The following is a 23,248-nucleotide window of genomic DNA, read 5'->3' as shown; positions in this document are numbered from 1 at the left end:
CTATACACAAACTGGTCCCTTTAGTCTGGAAACTTGTCTTCCAGTTAGAGGAAATGTTTTTTTCATTGATTATTTCTTCCTTCTTTCCTCTTTTTTGAATTATTATTTAGCATTTGGAAATTATTTTTGGATTTTTTTTTTCTGTATTATCTGTTCTCTTTTGTTTCTCTCTGACTTTTTCTACTTTCTGGAATATTTTTTCTCAACTGTGTCATTCCTTTTTTTTATTGAAATCTTTCTTGTTAAGCATCCCTCCATTCCCTGAAGTACCTCCTTACTCAGAGTTAAGTTTATTTTTAGTATGTGGGCTTGATCAGTATCTTTGAAGTTAATGCGTTCCTTTAAATGCATGGTCATCTTTATCAGTACATGTCACTTAGGAGTGAGACCCTAAAAAACTGATTGAAGCCCTGTATGCAAGAATGGTGAATGCGAAGCTTCCCAGGAGAATTATCTAGAATGTTCTAGTTGTTTCATTGGGAGGCAACCAACACTGAGAATCTATAGGTCATTTTTCTCGGGCTAGTTATTTACCCCAGATAGGAAATCTTTAATCTCCTATTATTGGGGTAGAAAGTTAGGCAAGGTTAGATGGGGCTTGGTGATGAGGGAAGATGCTAATATTACCTACATTTTACTAATGAGAAAATTATAGCAAAGAAAGGTTCATAAACTTTGGGTTAATAACCACCCATATTTATTTGGTAATAAGTCCTGAGCCTGGATTCATATTCTGTCAGGCTCATTCCAGTGTCTGTCTCTTCAAAACACCACTGTTTAAAGTGTTCTTTTGTATCAGTAAAAAAATAAGCAGCTAAAACAATGGGCAAAGGCATAAATCAGTAATTCACAGTTTGAAAAGTCCTTCCCTCTTGCCTTTTGTGTATGTTCTTGGTGTTTTACGCCTGTCTGAGCATTCCTTCTCTCTCTAGTGAGAGTTTGGATCCACTGCTAAACCCCTCACTGCTCAGGCTCTTCACTCTTAAGCACAATGCTTGTCAGAGAATTATTCATTCATGGAATTTCAGTCATTAAGCATTTTGCAGCATTACCCTATGTAATACTGTATAATGCTTATTTACTTACCTATAAAGGTTTTGTCTTCTTAAGTTTTCATTCAAATGCAACATTATCTTTTCTTTGTTTCAGAAACATTTCCACACCTCCTGTACTCTTAAAGGCAAGACAGGTCTTTCCAAGATAATTTTTATAATACCATTTATGTTATACACACGTTTTTTAATTAGTAAAAACCTGGAGCGGGTTTTAATAGTATAGTAATGCTTTTAGTAAGTGATACTTAAGTACTTTCCTTTATTTATTACTGACCAAAATCTCATTAATATTAATAGTAAATATGGCACTATGTATTTTATTATAAGCTATCTTGCAAGAGATATATTTTTTCTTTTTTCTTTTGTAGGCAATAAACAAATTCAGCAGCTATCCACTGTATCACAGTGTCTATGAAACATATGAGTTGGTGGAAAAGTTTTATGATCCAACTTTTAAGTATCACCATGCTGTGGCCCAGGTTCGAGGAGGGATGATATTTGAACTAGCCAATTCTGTAGTGCTCCCTTTTGACTGTCGAGATTATGCTATAGTTTTAAGAAAGTACGCTGACAAAATCTACAATATTTCAATGAAACATCCACAAGAAATGAAAACATACAGTGTGTCCTTTGGTATGCTATACTTCTTTCAAAATTCATTATCTGTATGTTTCTATTTATATTCATCTCTAAAATATAATGGCCTACCTTAGGTTTATTTATTATTTATTGCTGTTCCACATGATCAAATATTTTGTTTACATCTGCAAATGTATTTTCTATTTCACTGATGCTTATCTTGTAATATACAAAATACGAATACCTTGTAAAATACAAAGGAGAACAGTTTTCTATATTGTTGCCTTTGCTAAGCTATGGAACAATATTAGATCCTGATTTCTCTTTCAGATTCACTGTTTTCTGCAGTGAAGAATTTTACAGAAGTTGCTTCTAAGTTCAGTGAGAGACTCCAAGACTTGGACAAAAACAAGTATGTTCTACACATGTAAATTATGTATGTCATAGATACAATTAAAAAGAGATACTGATTGACATCTTTGTTGCTGAAATATCTTCGGCATGTTTTTTGCTGCTTCTGTCTCTCCACTTTAACACATCCAATATAGAGCTACCATATCTCTCAAAGACCTATTTCTGACATTCTGAGTGGCAGCTGTGCTGCTGAGAAATGTGAACTCTGAAAGCAGGAAGTGTCTGATACATAGCAGGCATTCAAATATTGTATAAAGGATAAAATAAACACCATCTCTTGTGTTCACTATAGGTTTATCTTTAATAATAATAAAAAAACTATTAGCTGTCATTTGATAACTATGTATAATTTTCCAGGCACCCTACTAAACATTTATAGACTATCCCATTTCAATATTGAAATTACTTCTATGAGTAGATTAATAGGATACTTAAGATGAAAAAAGCCTTTCCTATGTTTGAATACCTAGGTTTATCCATTATTATTTCAATATAAATAAAAATTATTATTTTTTTCCATTGGCACATATAACTGTTTCTGTTGTTTTATAAGTCTCAATAGAATAATATTTTTAAAAAAATGTAACTATGTATAGTTTTGTTCTTAATTTGCATAGTATAGGAATTTAAAACATAGTAGCTTTGTTTGATTTTGTTCTAAATTTTTATTTTGCTCGGTAGTGCACACATTTTCATGATGTTACAACTGTATTTCCCTTTTTAGCCCAATATTGTTGAGAATTATGAATGATCAACTGATGTTTCTGGAACGAGCATTTATTGATCCTTTAGGTTTACCAAACAGGCCTTTCTATAGGTAAGAAAAAGAAAAAAAAAAGACTCCTTATTATAATATTTCTGTTTCTTTCACTGTGAAAAATATATCATAATTGATTTCTTGAAAGCAAGTAGAAAATTTCAAAATATATGTAGTAAATGATAAATATTTTGTTTCTTCATAAAATGTAATATGATTGCTACATACCTTTCTTGTTTCTGATTATAAAAGAATATATTTCCATTGTAGGAAATTTAGAAGACCCAAAAAGTCACCAGTAGAAAGGAAAAATCTCCCCAATTTCATTAGTTATTTGTAAATCATGTTTATATTTTAATGTATATAGTTTTAGCCCTGTTCTCATTTTAAATATATTTGTGTATATGTATATACAGACATATATATTTATACATATATAATAATTTACTCACTCTCCTAATGCTGACATTTAGTTTTTTTGTTATTTTTTCTAATTTACTTGTAATTATTTCTGATAAACACCAACTGTCCCCAGGATGGTTTGACTAAGTATTGCAGAAAGAATTCGATCATTGACCTGTCAGAAATGCCCCCATCTTTCTGTTTGGGGAGTATCAAAGAATCAGAATTGGAAGTAAGGGCATCATCCAAACAGGGTGACTGGTTTGCCAATGGTGGCATGACTGTGCCTCTTTTCTCCTTTACCTCTTTACATTGGAAGGTGTTCTTCCTTACCAGGGCTATTACAGAAACTGGCATAACTCTTTCTCAATAAAACATCATCTTCTGCCTAGGTCAGGCTGAACATGACAGAACTTTTAAATGATGCTTCATGCTTTAAGCTGGGCATTCGTGTTTGCGTGACTTCTTTTTTAAAATAGAGAAAAACAAAATAGGTTGGCTGGTCACAAACAAGACTTAAATCATCACAGTTGTGCACATTTCTGGATAGAGTGTTATAGTGAAAAGTCGGCACTTATTTGCAGTGTGCGCGAGACTGATCACTGAATCACTTAATCTCAGACCTCAGTTTCCTCCTCTTTGAAATGCTGATATCAACCTTGTCAAGTTTATTTTTAAGGATTAGAAAAATTGTAGGTAAATATTTTAATACCAAGCATGATGCATAGTAGGTGACAAGTTATTGGTATCGTTATTGTTACTTTTGTTGCTTTGAACACTGTCATCTGTTTAAAGTCAAAATATAATTAATTTATACACAATTCATAAATCAGTTTTTGTAGATGATTGAACTCAGAAGTTTAGTTGACAAGGGGCTTATTCACATCCTAAAAGTAAAATTATGCAATCTAGGAATTGTGATGTGCTCCTTTTTTCTCTTGTCTATATCATTGGGCGACTAATAAACAGCAAACGATTTTTATCAACAGGCATGTCATCTATGCCCCAAGCAGCCACAACAAGTACGCGGGGGAGTCATTCCCAGGAATTTATGATGCTCTATTTGATATTGAAAGCAAAGAAGATCCTTCCAAGGCCTGGAGAGAAGTGAAGAGACAGATTTCTATTGCAGCCTTCATGGTGCAGGCTGCAGCAGGGACTCTGAGAGAAGTAGCCTAAGGCATTTCTCTAGAGGACGCATATTGAGTTGGTGTGGTCTGTCACTCAGAAAGAATCATCATGGGTGTATTGATAAGCTAAAAATTAAAGTTGTGTGTATCTTAGTATTTTTTCTTCTCCCTATGTACCAAAAAATAGAAATAGATAGATTTCTATTCTGTAACTACAGAAGATTATCCTGAAGTTGAACTACGTGTTAAAATTAAAGACAGCCTAATATGTTAAAACTCTTATGTGGCATTATCAGGGAATCGAGTCTAATTCAACATTTCTAAACCTACTCCTGTCATTGCACACAAAGAAAACATCAGTGTATGATAGAGTACTGGGAAAATTCATGGGGCTGCTCCAAGCCAGAGGCCTCAAGCCCTTCCTGGCCCCCAAGGCTGAGAGGATACTAGCTTAGAGCACTAGTTGGACAACTCTGGTCTAATCACACTGCTAGTAAATATAGCCCCTCTACGCCATAGGGATGATTACTTTTTTTTCATTAGCAAAGATTCCATTTATACCAAAGGGTATATATAATATGTATGTGCAGTGAAAAATAATTAAGAAATGAACATTTATAATGTACATACACACATAGACAGACACACACACACACGCGCGCACCAATACACCAATAACCAGACGGTACAGTTGACCGGAGTGCCTTCCTCTTCTGCCAGACATACTTTCTTGAATTTTATGTTAATCTTTCCTATTATTTATGATTTTACCACAGATGGCTAGATCCCTGACATGTTTTGGCTTTGTGTACTTTTTGAACTTTTTTATAAATAAATCATACCATGTATATTTTTCTATTATAGGACTTAGTTTTTTTCACTCACCTTTGAAGGTTGATTCATGCATCACTGTGGCTGGAGTTCACTGGATTTCACTGATATAAATAAAGCATTCACTTGCATGAATATAATTATGAGTCAGGGTCCAGTCAAGAGAGAAACCACACAGAAACATAAATAGGGAAAGTTAATAAAAATGACTGATTATGGGAGCAATGAGGTACTATTTAGTAAAAGGTAAAGAGAACTGAAAAGAATAGCAGATAAAGGGGTGGTCACTATCCCTAGGGCTGACCATTTCAAAGAGCAGCCAACAAAGAGTCCCCCCACCCCCTCCTGTGGGCCTCACTGAATGACAGAGAATTCCCTACGGTGCTGCACTAGCAGAAGTTCCTGCAAATCTACACTTCAGAACTCCCCAGAAACCTGGACCACTGTGGGAAGCTGTGTTTATAGAGAAGTGTCTTGCCAGAGGCACTCAACTACAAAACCAGCCATGGGCACCTTGGAAAAGACTTCTGTCTCCTGGTTCTGCTGGCCACCTTGAACAGCAAGAACCAGGTGCTATAGCAGCAGCCTGTACTACTGGACAGGGGCACTCGTGAAGCCATGGATGCTTCAGGGGCTAGCGGCTGGAGCAATCACTTGCATGCAGAAACCTGCCAAGTGAGCACATGAAAACAAGGAAGGAAAACACCTTGCAATGTCTTTCCAGAGCCTTTTACGAAGTTTAACATCACGCCTGTTTGCAAGGAAAACATTTCAAGTGTCCAGATCCATTTATGAAGAGCAGTCAATGATGAGTAAATTTGGAAGTAATCAGATAACTGGCACATAACAGAAGGTACTTGTTCATTTTTCTGCTAGTGGATGTTTAAATTTTGCTCCTATGAACGTGCCCCCAAATACAAATAAATATTCAAGGTATTCTCTTTTCTGATGTTATCCACCTATAAATGGAATGTCATAAATATATATTTATAATAGTTAAGTATCAAGAATCATGTATAAAGAAAAATAAGTATATAGTAAAGTTATTTTTCTACCAGACACAGTACTGTATGCCTCATAGCAAAGTTTAAGAAACACACTGATTTGAAAAACTGGAAAGGTTATAAAGGCCAATAGAGATGGAATTTAATCTAGTTATTAGGGCTAATCACTATTTCAATCTATACACTGTTTACTACAATTACTTGAGTAAATCAGATCCGTCTGGGTTTTCAATAAATAATTTAGGGGTATTTGTAAAGAAATCAAATTCAAATGCCAAATAGTAAAATCTTCAAATAATTTAAATTAAATTTATATTCAGTCCAAAATACCCATATTTATATTTTAATCAAATAAATATAAAATATACTTTAATCAGATAATTTGAATTTAATTCAAATTATATTCAATCTAAAACATTCAAATGCCAAAATAAATTTCAGATGGAATAAACAGTTAAATGTGAAGGATTCCACCATAAAATCAGAGGAAAACGAGAGTGTGGTTTAATAAGGCTGGATGAATTAGGACCTGCTAAACCTAAAAATTGGAAAGATCACAAAGTTAATGATTTGTAAACAGAAGAAAACATCATGCTGGGAAAAATATTTGCAATGAATATAACCAAGTGTTACCATATCTAACATAAAGGCTTTTTTAAATCAATAAGTTCAATATTAATAATCTCCGCCTCCCTCCCCTAGAGGGTGCGTGTGTGTGTGTGTGTGTTCAAGTTTGGAGACAAAAATAAAAGGAATAAAGACATAAAACAAAGCCACAAAGAAGTATAGTATGAAAATGCATACTGTTAAGACCACTACACTTGTTGAAGTACAGCCACACCTTAAGATGGAAATAAATCTATTATTTGGGAGAGGCAAAAAAAAAGGAAAGGGAGAGGCATTATGACAAGCTTAGATGCAGAGTCAAGAGGATTATTGAACAAAAATATATTAGGAGGACATGCGGAGCAGGCTACAGAAAACAATCTCTATAATGTATTGACCCAGAGTTTAAAGGGCCCCTATGCCAAGTAGACACATCTCAGTCTGACCCATTTCATCAAAAATGTGTTGATTCTTTCTTGTTTTTCATAGTTATAGGTTTAGACTGTCCTTCAGAGTTCATTAACCAACTCCAAACTTTTGATCTATAAATTTATTATGCTCTGTGATTTGGAAAATTTTCTAAGTCACTACAACTATTTTTGTGCTTCTGAACACTGATTCAATGAGCCACAATGTTTTTACAGTATTATAAACATTCTCCAAAGATGGTGCTGCTGTTGAGTAGTAAATTTATCTTCAAAGTCATTCAAATTCTGTTTTGTAAAATATTTTTAACTTTTCTTTTTTTTAGAGATTTTATTGGGGAATTGGGGGAGGGGAACAACGTTGGGAAATCGGGGAAGGGGAACAGACAAGTTGCTGTCCTTTTTTTTGTTCTTCAGTCTAGTTGTGGAGGATGTCCTTCACTGGCCCATGTTGGTATTGTGATCATTGTGCTCTTCCCAGGTGAGGCAGTTGATCGCCAGCCATTGGCCGGCTGCCCACATCGGTTCACAGTAGCTCACGGTAGCTCATGGCAACCCACTGTAACCCCGCTGCAGTCTACGCCATCGCCGGCGACTCACAGCAGCCCAGCTCCAGGTCAAGCTGTTGTTCACCATCTTAGCTGTAGAGGGCAGTGTCACTGGCCCTCATGTGGGATCCGGACCAGGGCCCTGCTGCTCAGAGCTGGCATCCCAAGCCAACTCCTAATGCGCCACTTGGCCGGCCCAAATATTTTTGACTTTTAAAAGTTCAAAAACAGAAAAAGCAGTTCTTATAATAAAACATATATACCAAGTGTCTATAAACCACTACAACCTAAAGGTCAATTTTCTGACAACTCATTTTTTAATTTATATCAGAAAATATTTATTTTTAATTGTCTTACAAGAAAAGTGTTCTCCACTAAAAAAGAAAAAGGGTTTCTGATCAGCACAAAGGATTCAGGTGAAGCAGAGAAGATTTTTAGAGCAGTGAAACTACTCTGTATACTATTATGCTGAATACGTTTCATTATAAATTGTTCAAACCTCTGAATGTCCACTACCAAGAGGGAGCCCTAAGGTACAAGATGGGTTTACCTATGGGACTCTGGGTGATAATGATGTCATTGTAGGTTCATCAATTGTAACACATGTACCATTCTGATGAAGGGTATTGATAATGCAGGAGGCTATGCATGTGTGAGGTGTACAGAAAATGCCTGTACCTTCCCCTCAGTTTTGCTGTGAACCTAAAACTGCTCTATTTTAAAATAGGTTTTTTTTCAATTATAGTTGACATACAATATTATATTAGTTTGAGGTGTACAACATAGTGATTAGACATTTATATAACTTACAAAGTGATCACCTCGATAAATCCAGTACCCATCTGACACCATATTCATTATTACAATACCACTGACTATATTCCTCATACTATACTCTACATCCCAATTACTGTTTTGTAACTACCAATTTGTAAATAAAGACCCTATTTTAAGAAAAGATTCATGCAAAATCCTATTGTGGTTAAGATATTTTAGGTTTAGAATGAAAGATTATTGAAAGTCATGTATGAAGTCCCCTTACGTGGGGGTAAAAATGTAAGATTAAATGATGGCATCAGGCAAACTGATCTAATTATCTACCATCAGCAGGTATTTGTTTCTTAAACTAGATTAGTGATTGTGTAAATCAAATCAAAATGACTTGAACTTGTATTTATAGTTACAATAACATGATCTTTCATTAGAGTGTAGTATAATATTTTAAGTCTTTGGAAATTCTAACAGAGGCCTAAAAAATAAAATTGTTCTCCCCATTATCCAGAAAAGAAAGACCCTCATTGCTGGTCATTATTATGCCAAGTTACAGCCACCAGTGAATCCTGTTCTATAAAGCAACCAACTTTGACAATTTTTTCTCTAAAACTGTCATCATAAGACCATTTATAATGGTCATCTGTTGGTATGCAATTTAGAGAATGTGGATTCCTACCCACGCTCTCTTTCTAAGAATATTTGAAATTGTTCTGTCAGCTAAGGAGCTGAAAACCAGGTGTCTCCCATGTAGGTGGGTGGTTGTCTAATTCTGCATTGTCTAATCAGGTAGTCACATGCAGATACTGAGCACTTGAAATCTGACTAGTCAGAATTGAGCAGTGTTGTAAGTAAGTGTGTGCACAACGTTAAAAATTTAGTATAAAAAAGGATGTAAAATATCTCATTTATATTTTTAATATGAATTATATGTAAAAACAATGTTTTTGATATATTGAGTTAAATATATTATTAAAATTTATTTCAACTGTTCTTAATTACTTTTTATGAAGTGGTCACTACAAAGTTAAAAACTACATATGGGGTTCAGATTATATTTCTGTAAAGAATTTTATTATTTAAAAATTTTAAATTAAGCATTAAGTTATATATATATACATATATATATTTTTTAAGATTTTTATTGGGGAATTGAGGGGATGGGAACAGCGCTGGGGAATTGGGGAATGGGGACAGACAAGTTGCTGTCATTTTGTTCTTCAGTCTAGTTGTGGAGGACGTTGCTTCACTAGCCCAAGTTGGCACCATCATTGTGCTCTTCCCAGGCAAGGCAGATCAGTCACCGGCTTCTGGACGGCTGCTCACAGCGGCTGCTGGCCAATCACGCTGGCTGCTGGCTATATACGGTAGCCCATGGCAACCCACAGCCCCAGGGGCTGCAGCCAATGCCCGACTCACAGCAGCCCAGCTCCAGGTTGAGCTGTTGTTCAGCATCTTAGCTGTGGAGGGCAGTGTCACTGGCCCTCATATGTGGGATAGGAACCGAGGCCCTCTGGCTTCCCAAGCCAGTTCTTAACCAGCAGTTCTCAACATGTGGGTCATGACCCCTTTGGGGGTCCAACGACCCTTTCAAAGGTGTCGCCTAAGACCATAGGAAAACATATTTTCGATGCTCTTACGAACCGAGACACCATTCCACTATCCGTCTCCAGGCGGGTCCGCCCACATGCAGATACGCCCACATAAGTACATAGCGTGATGACATCATCGCACCAACGCCATCACATACACCCCGTACAAATACAGGTGTATGTGACAGGGTTGGTGCCATAATGTACTTATGTGGACCAGTCACACATGTGTAGAGAGCAGCTACTGTGTAGAAAGCAGCTGCTGTGTTGAAAGCAGCAGTATTGGAGATAAAACGACACTTCATGAATTATAAATATTTCACAATATATAATTACATATTGTTTTTGTGATTAATCACTATGCTTTAATTATGTTCAATTTGTAACAATGAAAATACATCCTGCATATCAGATATCTACATTACGATTCATAATAGTAGCAAAATTACAGTTATAGAGTAGCAACAAAAATAATTTATGGTTGGGGGTCTTAATACAGGAACTGTATTAAGGTGTCACGGCATTAGGAAGGTTGAGCCCCACTGTCTTAACCATCGTGCCACTCGGCCGGCCTAAGCATTAAGTTATATTGTATTAAGTCTTGTAACTAATTAGACATGTCTCCCAAATTGTTTTGTGTTTGATTTTCTTCCTAATTATACAATAAGCTTCCTGGGGAAGAGAGTTCACTTCTCTTGTTTTGGTTCACTCAAGGCACCTGAAACCGTGCTAAAGTGAAAACAAGTGTTTTTCTAGAAATTGGATAATTATGTTGAATCAGCTGGAAACATAGGTAGTGAAATACAGTGCTTTATATATCTTTAGAACCTTTAATTTGTAGATGTAGCTTAAAAAAACACTCTATTTCAAACTTGTTGACAACATAGTTATGTGTGAATAAAACCTGTGACAAAAACAAAACAAAACAACAAGAAAAAGATTGTGTCTTCCTCTCAGAAACACAAATAGGGCACCCTCAGTCCACTTTAGAACAGATTACTGTATTTATTTCACTTTGTAAAGTACATTTTGTTATCTGGTACTGATTCTCATTATAATTTGTGGTCTTGAAGCTTTAAAAATATAAAAGAGAGCTAGATCTGTAAGAATCTAAACAAGAAAATTGAAATCACTTTAGGATTTAAAACACAGAGGATATAATGAAATGAATTGGTTATACCAGTGAAGGAAGAGCTGAGAAGCCAAACAAGAGACAGTGAAACAACCAGAGATTAACATCAGCAGGGAGCCACTGCCACCCTAGACCATGGAGTTAGGGAAGCTGTGATATTACCAGCCCTCAAAGTCAAAGTCATGGAGGAAGGCTGGAACCATGAAGGAGATGGTACCCCAGGTAGAGAACAGGAGAAATATAGTGACTTCCCCCTTCCTCTCACCCTCTAATGCCCTTCTAGTACCTGCTAGAAGCCAGTTTGTGCAAAAGCTTGGGGATCTCAGCCTGCAGTGTCAGGCTACCTGTGATAAAGCAAAGTAGGTAGCAGAAGGTGAAGAAAAAAGCTGAGCACATACAAGTCCCTGTCTGGCACAGCCTATCCTTTTTGCCACTCATCATCTATTCTCCTTCATAGTTCTCATGCAGTTGCACAGATTTAAAATAAAATAATGGAAATATTTCAATTGACTAATATTAAGGATGCATCCAAACAAACCATCTGGGATGCAATTCAAGCACTGCTTATTGGAAATTTTGTAGCATTAAATGAATATATTGTAAAAGAAGAAAAGCACATCTCAAAGAGATAGATAAAAAAAATCAGGGCCGGCCGAGTGGCTCAGTTGAAGAGTTGGCTTAAAAGTGTGAGCTCTGAGGAACAGGACTGCCGGTTTGATTCCCACATGGGCCAGTGACATTGCGCCTGAGTTGACCTGTTGTTGAGCTGCCAACAGGTAGCAGGATGGCTCAGCTGGTGTAACAACAAGAATGCCTGTTTGATGGTGGGCTACACCCACCTGCAACTACGACTAAACTTGGCACCTTGAGCTGAGCTGCCGCCCGGATGGCTCAGTGGATAGAGCGTGCGCTCTTAACAATGAGGCTGCTGGTTCAACTCCCGCATGGGATGGTGGCTATGCCCACCTGCAACTAAGATTGAATGTAGCACCTTGAGCTTAGAGGCCACAAGCTGCCGACGGGAAGCCAGATGGCGACTGGCGCCCCCCACAACGAACATTGAAGAACAACAACTTGGCTGGTCCCCTTCCCCAATTCCCCAACACTGTTCCCTTCCCCCAATTTCCCAATAAAATCTTTAAAAAAAAAAAAGAAAGAAAAGCAAACCCATGCCAAATAAACTAGGAATAAAGTAGTAATAATTGCAGAAAATGCAGATATTGAAAAAGTACAATAGATAAAGTCAACCACATCAAAAAATGGCTCTTTGAATAAATCGGTTAAATTTATAAACCCTTAGTAAAACTCAACCAAAAAAATGGGGGTGGTGTTCAAATCAAGAATATAATATCAAGAATAAAGAGGCAAATATGTCCATTCCTTGGACATTAATAAGACAATAAGAGGACTTTATAAACAGTTTTATGCCTATACATTTGAAAATTTAGATGATATGAAAAAATTCCTTGAAAAACATATCTTGTCAAAGCTGGCAGAAGGAGAAATAAAGAATCTGAGAGATACAATTTATAAAGAAATTAAACCATATATTTTAAAAAAACAAAGTAAATTCATGACCTCTTTCAGTGAAATCTTCTAAAAGTTTGGGAAAGAAATAATACAAATTTAGACAAACTTTTTCAGAGAACAGAAAGAGATAAGACTTCCCAATTCATAACTTTGATATTCAAACCTAGCAAGGGAATTACAAAAAAAAAAAAAGAAAGAAAATTACAATACAGATTCTCACATAAACATAGATGCAACAATTCTAAACAAGATATTGACTAATCAAATCCAGTGAGAGATAAAGGCATAACATATTATGTTATGATATACTCAGAAAAAAGCATATAAAAACATTAGTGCAGAAGCCAAGAATTTATGAACAACACTGAAGTAAGTTTGTGGTGGCTGAGGCCATATACACAGTTCCATGGTAAACCTAAACCTGAAGGGTGAGTTTAGCAGAAAGGGGAAATCTAGTCCTCAGGTGGAGCCCGCTATCAAAGGCCGACAACGCTTAGTAGGAAACCACTTGTAAGAAGGCATCTTTAGGTTTTCTTCTTCAGGGTCAATTTGTTTACTTAACTGGAATATTGTCACATCCTGGTAAAATATCCTTTTTATTTGTTCTAAGATGTAATTTTTCCCCCTGAGAAGGGGTGGTGGAGGTAAATTATATTGCTATGGATTTGGAGGCACTGTACAGGTGTCTAGCTTTTCAGGTGTCAAGAAAATAACCAGCCACATGTAGACATGACCTACCCCTCCTTTTTAATCTCTGAATTTCTAGAAAGTTGTTTCTATTGTAATTATGTATTTGTTTCTTCAGGAGACATGCTGGCATCATTTGAATCCAATATTTTCCAGCCAGACCTGCCATTGTATCTTTGGATTTTTTTTCCTAGAGAGATGCTAAAAAGACCCATTATCTCATAGACAACTTAATTTTTAACATTGATTTTGACCCGAATATTCTCTTCTTTCCACAGTGGAAATTTCTTTCACTAATGAAGTAACCAATCACAATATCAGGCTGTTTGACGATATGAGAAGTCTGAGGTTTATGGGTGACAGTCTATGTGTGTCTTTGGATCCTGGACCATCTACCTATTACGCCTCATGGGAAGCCCAGGTCTTCACCTCTGGCAAAAATTATTGGGAGCTGCATGTTGACAACTCTTAAAACTGGGCTGTAGGGGTCTGTAAGGAGTCCTGTCTAAGGAAGAATGGCACACTGATTGGGTCTCAGGACACACTCCTTCTTTTATGTGTGAAGGAGGATAATGGTTACACTCTGTGGACCACTGCCCCAATGACTCGTCAGTTCATAGAGAAACCTCTGGGCAGGGTTGGTGTGTTTCTTGATGCTGACAGGGGAAGTTTGAGTTTTGTGGATGTTGAAAAGCGTTCCCTTATTTGGGCATACCCCCATGGCATATTCAACTTCCCTGTCAGGCCTTTCATTGACACTGGCCACACATGAGAAGGGTTAAGTCAGGAAACTATTATCTGAGGAAGCCCTTCTCAGTTGAAGCAAACCAATGATATTTTATTGTCTTTTATACTTCTTTTACTTTTTTCATTGTTATTTAATATGACAATAGTGTGAAATACAAAATTTTGTTGCTTCCATTTTCTGGACATTAAAATCATATGTTGTAGTTTATTATTTAGAATATATGCTGTGGTTGCTTACCTGTTTTGTGAGCTTGCTGGAGTCACCAAAATAGATATGACTGTGATTCTTACTTCATGGTCCTAATGCAGGAAAACAGAGTTTGCATATCATAAGCAGACCTGTTCATCTATCATGGCCATGTCAGTCTCCAACTTCTATTCCTTCCTCTTGATTTAATCCATTCTGCACATCTATTTAACCTTCAGCGTTTAAAATAGATTTGACATTAAAGTCTCCACTGACCCTCAGGACCATAACAGGCTTTTGTTTTAGAGAATCCAGAATATATGGTCCTTTAATTTAAAAAAATTTTTTTTAAAGATTTTATTGGGGAATTGGGAAAGGGGAACAGACAAGTTGCTGTTTTTGTTCTTCAGTCTAGTTGTGGAGGACGTCGCTTCACTGGCCCATGTTGGTATTATCATTGTGCTCTTCCCAGCTCACGGCGGCTCTTGGCAGCTCTCACCGGCTGCTGGCCGCTCACGCTGGTTGCCGGCCACGCACGGTAGCTTATGGCAGCCCACTGCAGCGTACACCATCGCTGGTGACTCACAGCAGCCCAGCTCCAGGTCTAGCTGTTGTTCACCAGTGGTCCTTTAATTTTACAACAGTATAAATTACCAGAGATAAAGTGAGTGTCTCTTGTATTCACTGTTGTGCTTGTTCTCAGCAGTTAAAATGGCACTAGGATATCAGGGGCACTTGTTCAGTTTAAAACCCATCTGATTTTTCACCGGTTGAGAAAATGTCATCTGTGTGTGAGGAAGCAGGGTATTTAGAGACTGTATTAGCAGTCTGTGTATTTGTGTATTACAATCATTGTATATTTATTAAATTTATTGGGAAAATATTGGCTAATGCATCATATAAATTTCAGGTGTACCTTTACAAGTGACACCTTTATGCTGTATTTTATGCTCACCACCCAAAGTCTAGTCTTTTCTCAACATATATTTGACACCCTTTACCGTCTTTGTTCTCCCACCAGACTTCTCTGGTAGCTACTATTCCATTGTCTATATCTATGAGTTCATTTTGGTTTGTTTGCTTTGTTGCTTTCTGTTTTATATCTTTTTTATGAGTGAAATCATATGGTTCTTGTCCTTTTCCATCTCACTTATTTCACCTTAGCATAATACTCTCAAGATCAATCCAATTTGTTTCAAATGGCAATATTTCACCTTTTTGTCACTGAGTAGTATTCCATCATATAATGTACCACCTCTTTATCCAAATATCCATTGAAGGATACTTGGCTTGTGTACCATAATTGCATTTAAAAAATATTGTCAATATCTTCTGCATCACTTGTCTGCTTATTTACTCAATGTAAATTTCAAAAAAGCTTCAATTTATACCTATGTCAAAAAACAAAGCTAATTTAACAAAATCTACATTATGTATTTTGTAACACTTTCAAAGAATTTTTTACATTAAAATTTAAATTAATTATCCAAGATTATTTATTAAAAACCTACTAAAGTTTGGCAGAACCTATTACACTCCAGCAGCTCATATTTACAATTGTGTTTTGAAAAGGAAGATCACGTTCATTGTACCGGGTGAGATGAGGCAAAGTGTTCTTGAATATAGAATGGGGGATTTGAAGAATTGGTGACAGAGTGTGGTAATTGTTAAGCAAATGCATGCTGAAGTGAAAAGCAGGTTTTGGAACTAAAGTGAATTATAACTTTTATGACAATTTTATATTAGTATTTAGGAGGAAATTGTGACTATATGTACATTTCATCTTACTACCACTGTTATTTTAAAAAGAAAAAGCCATTGATTATGTTCTAGGAAGTGTCCAATTATAAACAATTTTTATTAAAAGAAAATTTAACACATTTACATTCAGTGTGGTTATGCATTTTATAAGCATATAATAATTGTATTTCCTTAAGTTGCAATGTGCTCAAAGATAGTCAGGCATCGTCCTGCTGCCTCAAATGATGGTTCAGGACAATAATTTCCTTTGACATGGAAATTCATCTAAGAAATGGTCAAACATGACTTCTCATGGGGAACCAAAGCAAAGGAAAGGCTTCAGAGGGCAAGAGAAGGAGGAAGAAACTAAACTACATATGAGGGAACCTTTGCCAGCATCATAGAAGCTCACGGTTCCACTGTCATACTCGAGAAAGATTCCAACCTTACCCAGAGGCTTTTTTACATACTGAATTAAGGGTGGGGGGTTAGTGGACAGACGATAGTGATTGTTCATCTTCGAAGAAAACAGGAGAGAAGCTTCTTCAAAATCAATAGTGATACCGGTATCACTTATCAAGGAATCTTTACAGACTCCCAGGATCCAGTTCGAGGAGTGCGGCACGTCCACCTCCCAGTAATGCCTACCGGAGGTGAAGGCCTGGGCTCCCCATGCTGCAAAACTCTGCACTTGCTGGGCCTCTCTGGATGTGCTCTGGTGCTTATCTCCAAACATCACACTTCTCACGTCCTCAGGAAGGTTAATACAGTGACTGGTCGTTTCCTGATACAGAATATCATGCACTGCAGAAAGAGGCAAAAATCAGGTCATTGATGGGATTTCCATGTCCTGAAGAGCAGAGTGTTTTCAGTTGCCTTTCCTCCAAGGAAATACAAAATAAAGACAGCAAACAGAGTTCTGACTGACATCTATGAAGAGCAAAAGTTATCACTACCTGTGCAGCAAACAGAAATCCTTCAACCTATACAGAAAAAGAAAAGAAAAGAGAAGGAAAAAAAAGAACGTATCTTGAACTGTGTTAAGCCATAATTTAATGTCAACCCCCAGGTAGTTTCTTTCAGGACAACCATAAAACTCATTTTTCTTTACTTGAGAAATCTCCTCTTGTGTTGATTGTCCTTGATGTTGTTTAATAAATAGACTGCACTTTGCTATTATGTGAGTATTTATTGGGATATAAGCTGTACCTGTCACAGATACTTGATAGAAATCCACATTATGCATAGATTAGAAGTTATTGAAAAGAATGTCCTGTCTTTATATTTCCTGTTCGGACCCACATTAGTTTGATCCTGATTTCAGCCCTCTGGGTCTAGACTTGCTCTCTAGAATGGGCCTAATATGCTTGAGCCATGCTCAGAGCCTTCTCCTTCCAGATGCTTTGAGATTAATCTAAGAGTATTAAAATTGTTCTGTTCCTGCAATTTTGGTATTTTTTTCAGTTATAACTTTCTGATTTTATAAATAGTAAATATTCTTCGTGCAGTGCATGATAAATACAGTTGGAGTATGGAAAAAATGAAAAGCCATCAATGCCATATTTATACTTTTAAGAGTGGAGTAAACTGAAACACACTATCGGTGGCTACTCTGGGAAGTAAATCTCCCCACTCTTCAAAACCACATGATCAACTTGTATGCTCTTCTCCTGTTCTGCCTATGTCAGATGTAATTAAAAGTATGCACCTTGCTCTGCATTTTCAGTACACTATAAGTTGCAAAGTTCTGTCTTGGTTATTATGATGTGACTATATAGGGAGAACAGAGATAACAATTTTGGAAAGTCATGTACCACCTTCATGTCAGCAAAACTAAAACTAAAATGGAAGAAGGCTCATTACCAAAAACCAGGAAAGAAATTGAGGCCTGAAGCCAAAGGGCGGACACTTACCTCTGAAGTTGTTCAGCATGTCTAGGATTCCAGGGAAGCACCATGAAGTGAGCTCTGGGTTCAGCGGCTGAGGCTTTTGCATCTGCACCAATTCAGTCCTATAAAGAATGACATCAGACATTCCAGGCCAAAGGTTAATCACACGACTGTTACAAAAATCGCAGCTTTTAATCCAAGGTATTTCATCAGAATTCTCCCATATTGGGTTAATTGGATACACATACACTCTATTCTACCCTGTTGGGGATGTAAGAAATGATACCTTGCCTTTATGCTAGAGTTATACCAAATTCCAACTTCCCCATTCTTCTCAGACAGTATTCTATTTCTAAAACTGCTGTGAGTCATCCCTTCCATCTACTCCACCTCAGGGAATACAAAAATCCTGAGTGTCTTACAGAGAGCAGAAAATTCAAAAAAGCCACTGGGAGTTGAGTCTGCAAGTAGTTGCCGTGATACATTGAGTGTCTAAAAGGGAAGAGTCCACAGAGCCAGACAGCTTTGCTCTTAGCAAGGGAATCGAACTGCAGCCTGACAGCCCTGCTCTGAAGTGGGCCCTGGAAGCCATTCCCCCTGAAGTCCTGCCTATAAGGGGGTTGTGCTGTGATGGAACAGGCTGAGGCAGTGCTACTCCTGGGGACAATGCACAAACACACCCTTGTCACTCTTAGGAAACCTCCCTCTTTCCTGTCTTTTTCACCTTCCACTCTGTAGTGTAGGTGCCTCTTCCGGGATACTTAGAATGAAGGCTTCAGATTGTTTATTGTGATAAGGCTGCAGAGGATGGGGCTGAGTGTCTGGAACAAAGCCCAGAATGTTAAGTGGTTTTTAGGTATATTTGTATTCAGCCACATAAGAAGGAAACTTCTGAGACCAAGGAGCAGGCCTCAGGGCCTTTTTTGAAACAAAATGGAAAATAGCCACAGACCACAATGTTAATAGCTCAAAACATACCTCATCAATAGACAATGACTTTCTCAGAAATCAGAAATCATTAGTGTAAACTCACCTTTCCAATACGTTTCCCAAGTCCTGCAAAAAAAAAAAAAAAAAAGTAATCATGAGCATTCTGTCATGTTGCACACTAGAATTTATTTATTTATTTATTTATTTATTTTTTTGTAATAAATTTTTTTTATTTAAACATTCACTGTATGTTTTGATCACACCTGGTATATCAGGCAGTGGGATTGCTAGGTAATATGGTAATTCTATGATTAACCTTTTGAAAAACAACCAAATTGATTTTCAAAGTAAATTTATTTTGATAATGTATTTTTTCTTATTCCCTTTAAGGAACCATCACAGGCTATCTTAATAACAGAACTCAAACTCAAACACGAGGGTCTTCCTTCAGGGTGTATTGAGGAAGGAAGGATGTCAGGCAGGGATGTGAAGTGATGCAATAAGATCTAGGTTTTCAGGGCCGGCTGAGTGGCGTGATGGTTAAGAGCTGGCTTGGGATGCCAGAGGGCCCCTGTTCGGATCCCACATATGAGGGCCAGTGACACTGCCCTCCACAGCTAAGATGCTGAACAACAGCTCAACTTGGAGCTGGGCTGCCGTGAGTCACCGGTGACAGCGTAGGCTGCAGCCCCTGTGGCAGTGGGTTGCCATGGGCTACCGTATGTAGCCAGCAGCCAGTGTGAGCAGCCAGTAGCCACAGTGAGCGGCCGTCCAGAAGCCGGCAACTGATCTGTCGCACCCGGGAAGAGAGCAATGATGGTGCCAACTTGGCCCAGTGAAGCCACATCCTCCACAACTAGACTGAAGAACAAAATGACAGCAACTTGTCTGTTCCCCTTTCCCCAATTCCCCAGCACTGTTCCCATCCCCCAAATTCCCCAATAAAAATCTTTAAAAAAAAAAGAAATCTAGGTTTCCAATGTCACTCATTGTTCCATCTTATTCCCATGGAGAGACCTGACCATTTATAACAAGTAAAGCAAAACAGGGAACCATATAAAAATAATTAAACTTGCACAAATCTTGCCTAGGCAATGTGCAAAATCCCATGTATCTTCAGCAAGTTGCTTTTGTGGAGATAACAGAGAGGGACAGTGGATCAGGGGAACATAAATAGAGAATGACCCCTGAGAAATTAATGTTCCCCTGGCCACAGAGATGTGCTGATTTTAGATAATCTGTCTGTGTAGATGGCACTCCTGATTACACTGAAATAATTTTGTCCTGTATTAGCTACTTAGGGCAAAAATCTCCCAAAGATTACCAGGATATGAGGAAATAAGTGATTGAACAAACATAATGATACGAGTCAAGGGGGCATCATCACTCAGCTGAGAATAATGGTATGTGCAGGTAACATTTCAATGTCATGGACACCTTGCTCCCAAAAGATTCCTGTCTCTGAGGATGGACCCTCCCTTCTCACCTGGAGCAGCTCCGCGTCAGGCTTGTGGCACATCTCAATCAGCTCTCTGTACATTTCTTTCAGGCTTTCTTTCCGTTGGATCATTCTGAATTCACTTTCCTTGAGTTGTTGGAAGATCTCCTTGGCTTCTCTCTCCATTGTGTCCAGATGGAGGTGCTCGTCCTCATAGAGAAACAGATGCATCTTCTGATATTCAGCTTTGATCATCACCTTCCTTAAGGCCACATAGTCCTGCAGAGGTAGGGAATGAAAGGGATTATGTATCCTCACTCTCAACAGAAATCTTCAAATGTCAAATATATCCTTAGCTTCGTCAAGAAATTACTTGACCAACCATCTACCTCAACCCTCAAAATGTCTTGAATGTTTACTGGCCCTTCTGTCCATCCTTTTCTCTATGTTCTTGGTGTGTTTTCCTGTTAAACTGAGTCCCCTAAGGGGTCCCAAACTCTATCTATGATGTTTCTTTAGGCTTCTTACATCATCAATTATTTTCTCTCTTATCTTAATCTTCTTTTTCTTTTTTCCTTTGCCCGATTTTTCTGCATATTTAAAAATATTTAGGTATATACCATATTACACAGATTTTTAAAACAATTCTCTGATTTTCTTCTAGGTACTTCTTTATTTCTGTCCTCTCCTTCACAGCCAAACTTAGTGTAATATTGTCTTATATTCAGTTTCTGAAAAGGTGTATCCAACCCCAGAAAGTTGAACTAAGAATATGTATCAAGCCTGGATTATGCCACACACAGTTGACCCTTGAACAACATGGGTTGAACTGTTAGCATTCACTAATACTTAGTTTTTTTTTAATATACTGTAAATATGCAGTCAGCCCTCTGTATCTGAGGGTTTTCTATCCATGGATTCAACCAATGGTGTATCAAGAACAGGATTTTTGATCCAAGGCTGGGAATCTGTGCATGCAGAGGGCTGACATGTGCATTGTTCTCCATTGTTCTCAGCTATTTTATACACGGGACTTGAACATCTCTGGATTTGGGGTTCATGGGGGTCTTGGAGCCAATGCTCCGCAGATACCAAGGGACAAGGAAGTTTCAGGGGAGTCAAAGTTATGCGTGGATATTTGACTGTAAACCTGTGGGACCCTAACCTGACTTGTCGTTCAAGGGTCAGCTGGATTAGCATTCTTTGCACTAACTTGTATTGGCCAGTATATTTGTGATTACCGATACATCACTTGAAAGCATTACATTTTCCTGAACAGAAACAATTATCCTTTAACTGATAACTGGAATTTAGCCAAAAGTCTAAGCCAGCATTTCATCACTCTGCATAAAAATAAGCAGAACATGTTTGTTCTTACCTTTAATGACTGGGTTTTGTTTGTTTCCTGCATTAGGCTCTTTTGCATTCCTTGAGACATATTCCATAAAGAGCCCATTTTCATTACAAGATTCTCCTGCAAAATAACCATAAGCTTTAGCGACACAGAAGATGAGATTATAAACTTCATCCCCTTCTTTACGTAAGAGGGGGGTCATTGAAAAAAGTCACTTTGAATTAGAATGGAAAGGTCTGATTTTTATCACATTAATTTAATTGTAATATTTGGGACAGAAACATGCAATCGAGCCTTTGGGGGGACCCTACAGATCATATAATCCATTTCCTGAGAAGTTTACACTCAGATTTTTACATAACCTGACTATGAAGAAGTCAAACTTGCATCAGAAACAAGTGTTCCTTATTCTAAACACCAGGCCCACAATTGCAGATTCTACATATTTGAACAATATTTCTAACGAAACCTCCCTTATTAAAGGCTCATCATGGCTCCGATTATAGTGTTCAAATTGGTCAACAGCATTGTGAGGATACACTTATATCTTGGCATTTATGTGGAAAAATCACCACCTCTACCATCTCCATTCTCATCACCTTCCTAATCATTGTCCTCATCTATCTGTCTGATTTAGGAGCCTATAGCTTTCCCATTGCTTTGGAAGCGTCACCTACCCTGCATTCCTCAGCAGCCCATTGTATTGGGCTATGGCTGTGAGTCACATGCTCTGGGGATTGAGAGCAGAGCTCACAGAGCAGGCTGTTTTCCACTTTACAGAAGAGCCTCTTCGCTTCTTTGTGTGCCACACAGATCTGCTCCTCAGAGCTGTTGACGTGGGGAGCTCTGGCCCGTCTGGCAAGCGAAGCCAGGTTCTTGAGTACGATGTTGGTTTTGAAATCTGGCTTCTCTGATACTCCCCTGCACTCAGGGCAGCACATTGGAGTTTGGGCTTCCTCCCAGCACAGGCACAGGCAGGGGCGGCAAAAGCTGTGCCCACAGTCTATGGTGATGGGGTCTAGGAAGTAGTTCATGCAGATGGAGCAGATGAGTTCATTCTGGAAGAATTGCAAGGTGTCTGAATCCATGTTTCTGAAAATTAAAAAAAAAAAAATGAGAGAGGGAGAGGAGAAAGTAATTCTTCCCAGAGGAGGAAAGAAAAGACTTCAGACAAAGGCTTGTCTACTTGAGCTCTATCTACCTATTAACTAGGCACCTAATCGACTTGTTAACTTACCCCCAATACAAACTTATACGTGATAAATCAGGACAGATTGGGTTTATCCTATGATAGAAATGAAAAAAGTGAGACAACAGAGTCCTTGGTGTCTTTTTTGTTTAAAACAAACAATGATCTCAAGCATACCTAACTGACTTGGACAAGAAGAATCATTGAAGCAGAGGGCAAAAGCTAGGATAATTCCATTTACTTTTATTAGCTAATTGGTCTCTCTCTCTCCCTCTCTCTCTCTCTCTCTCTCTCTCTCTCTCTCTCTCTCT

The 23,248-nt window shown here is 37.7% G+C and overlaps 2 protein-coding genes across 2 annotated transcripts in view; one reads left to right on the top strand and one right to left on the bottom strand.

The window, feature by feature from the left end:
• Positions 1-5,185, top strand: part of FOLH1 (folate hydrolase 1) — a 46,741-nt gene extending 41,556 nt beyond the window's left edge. Inside the window, exons 16-19 of the mRNA XM_019628304.1 lie at positions 1,424-1,688; positions 1,965-2,046; positions 2,773-2,865; positions 4,197-5,185. Coding sequence (XP_019483849.1) covers positions 1,424-1,688; positions 1,965-2,046; positions 2,773-2,865; positions 4,197-4,386 — 630 coding nt within the window. The 3' untranslated portion in view covers positions 4,387-5,185. The remainder of the gene's footprint in view (positions 1-1,423; positions 1,689-1,964; positions 2,047-2,772; positions 2,866-4,196) is intronic.
• A 10,678-nt stretch (positions 5,186-15,863) lies between these two features.
• On the bottom strand, positions 15,864-22,836 carry LOC109374040 (tripartite motif-containing protein 64-like). The gene is made up of 6 exons (XM_019628303.1): positions 22,426-22,836; positions 21,773-21,868; positions 20,443-20,673; positions 19,060-19,082; positions 18,051-18,148; positions 15,864-16,941 (listed from the first exon to the last, which is right to left on the bottom strand). Exons 1-6 carry the CDS (start codon positions 22,834-22,836, stop codon positions 16,448-16,450), a joined length of 1,353 nt encoding a protein of 450 aa, XP_019483848.1. The 3' UTR covers positions 15,864-16,447.
• Positions 22,837-23,248: the final 412 nt, after the last annotated feature.

The sequence above is a fragment of the Hipposideros armiger genome, unplaced genomic scaffold, assembly GCF_001890085.2.
Source record: "Hipposideros armiger isolate ML-2016 unplaced genomic scaffold, ASM189008v1 scaffold_780, whole genome shotgun sequence".
NCBI classification, from domain to species: domain Eukaryota; kingdom Metazoa; phylum Chordata; class Mammalia; order Chiroptera; family Hipposideridae; genus Hipposideros; species Hipposideros armiger.
This window is presented reverse-complemented; position numbering and strand designations above follow the sequence as displayed.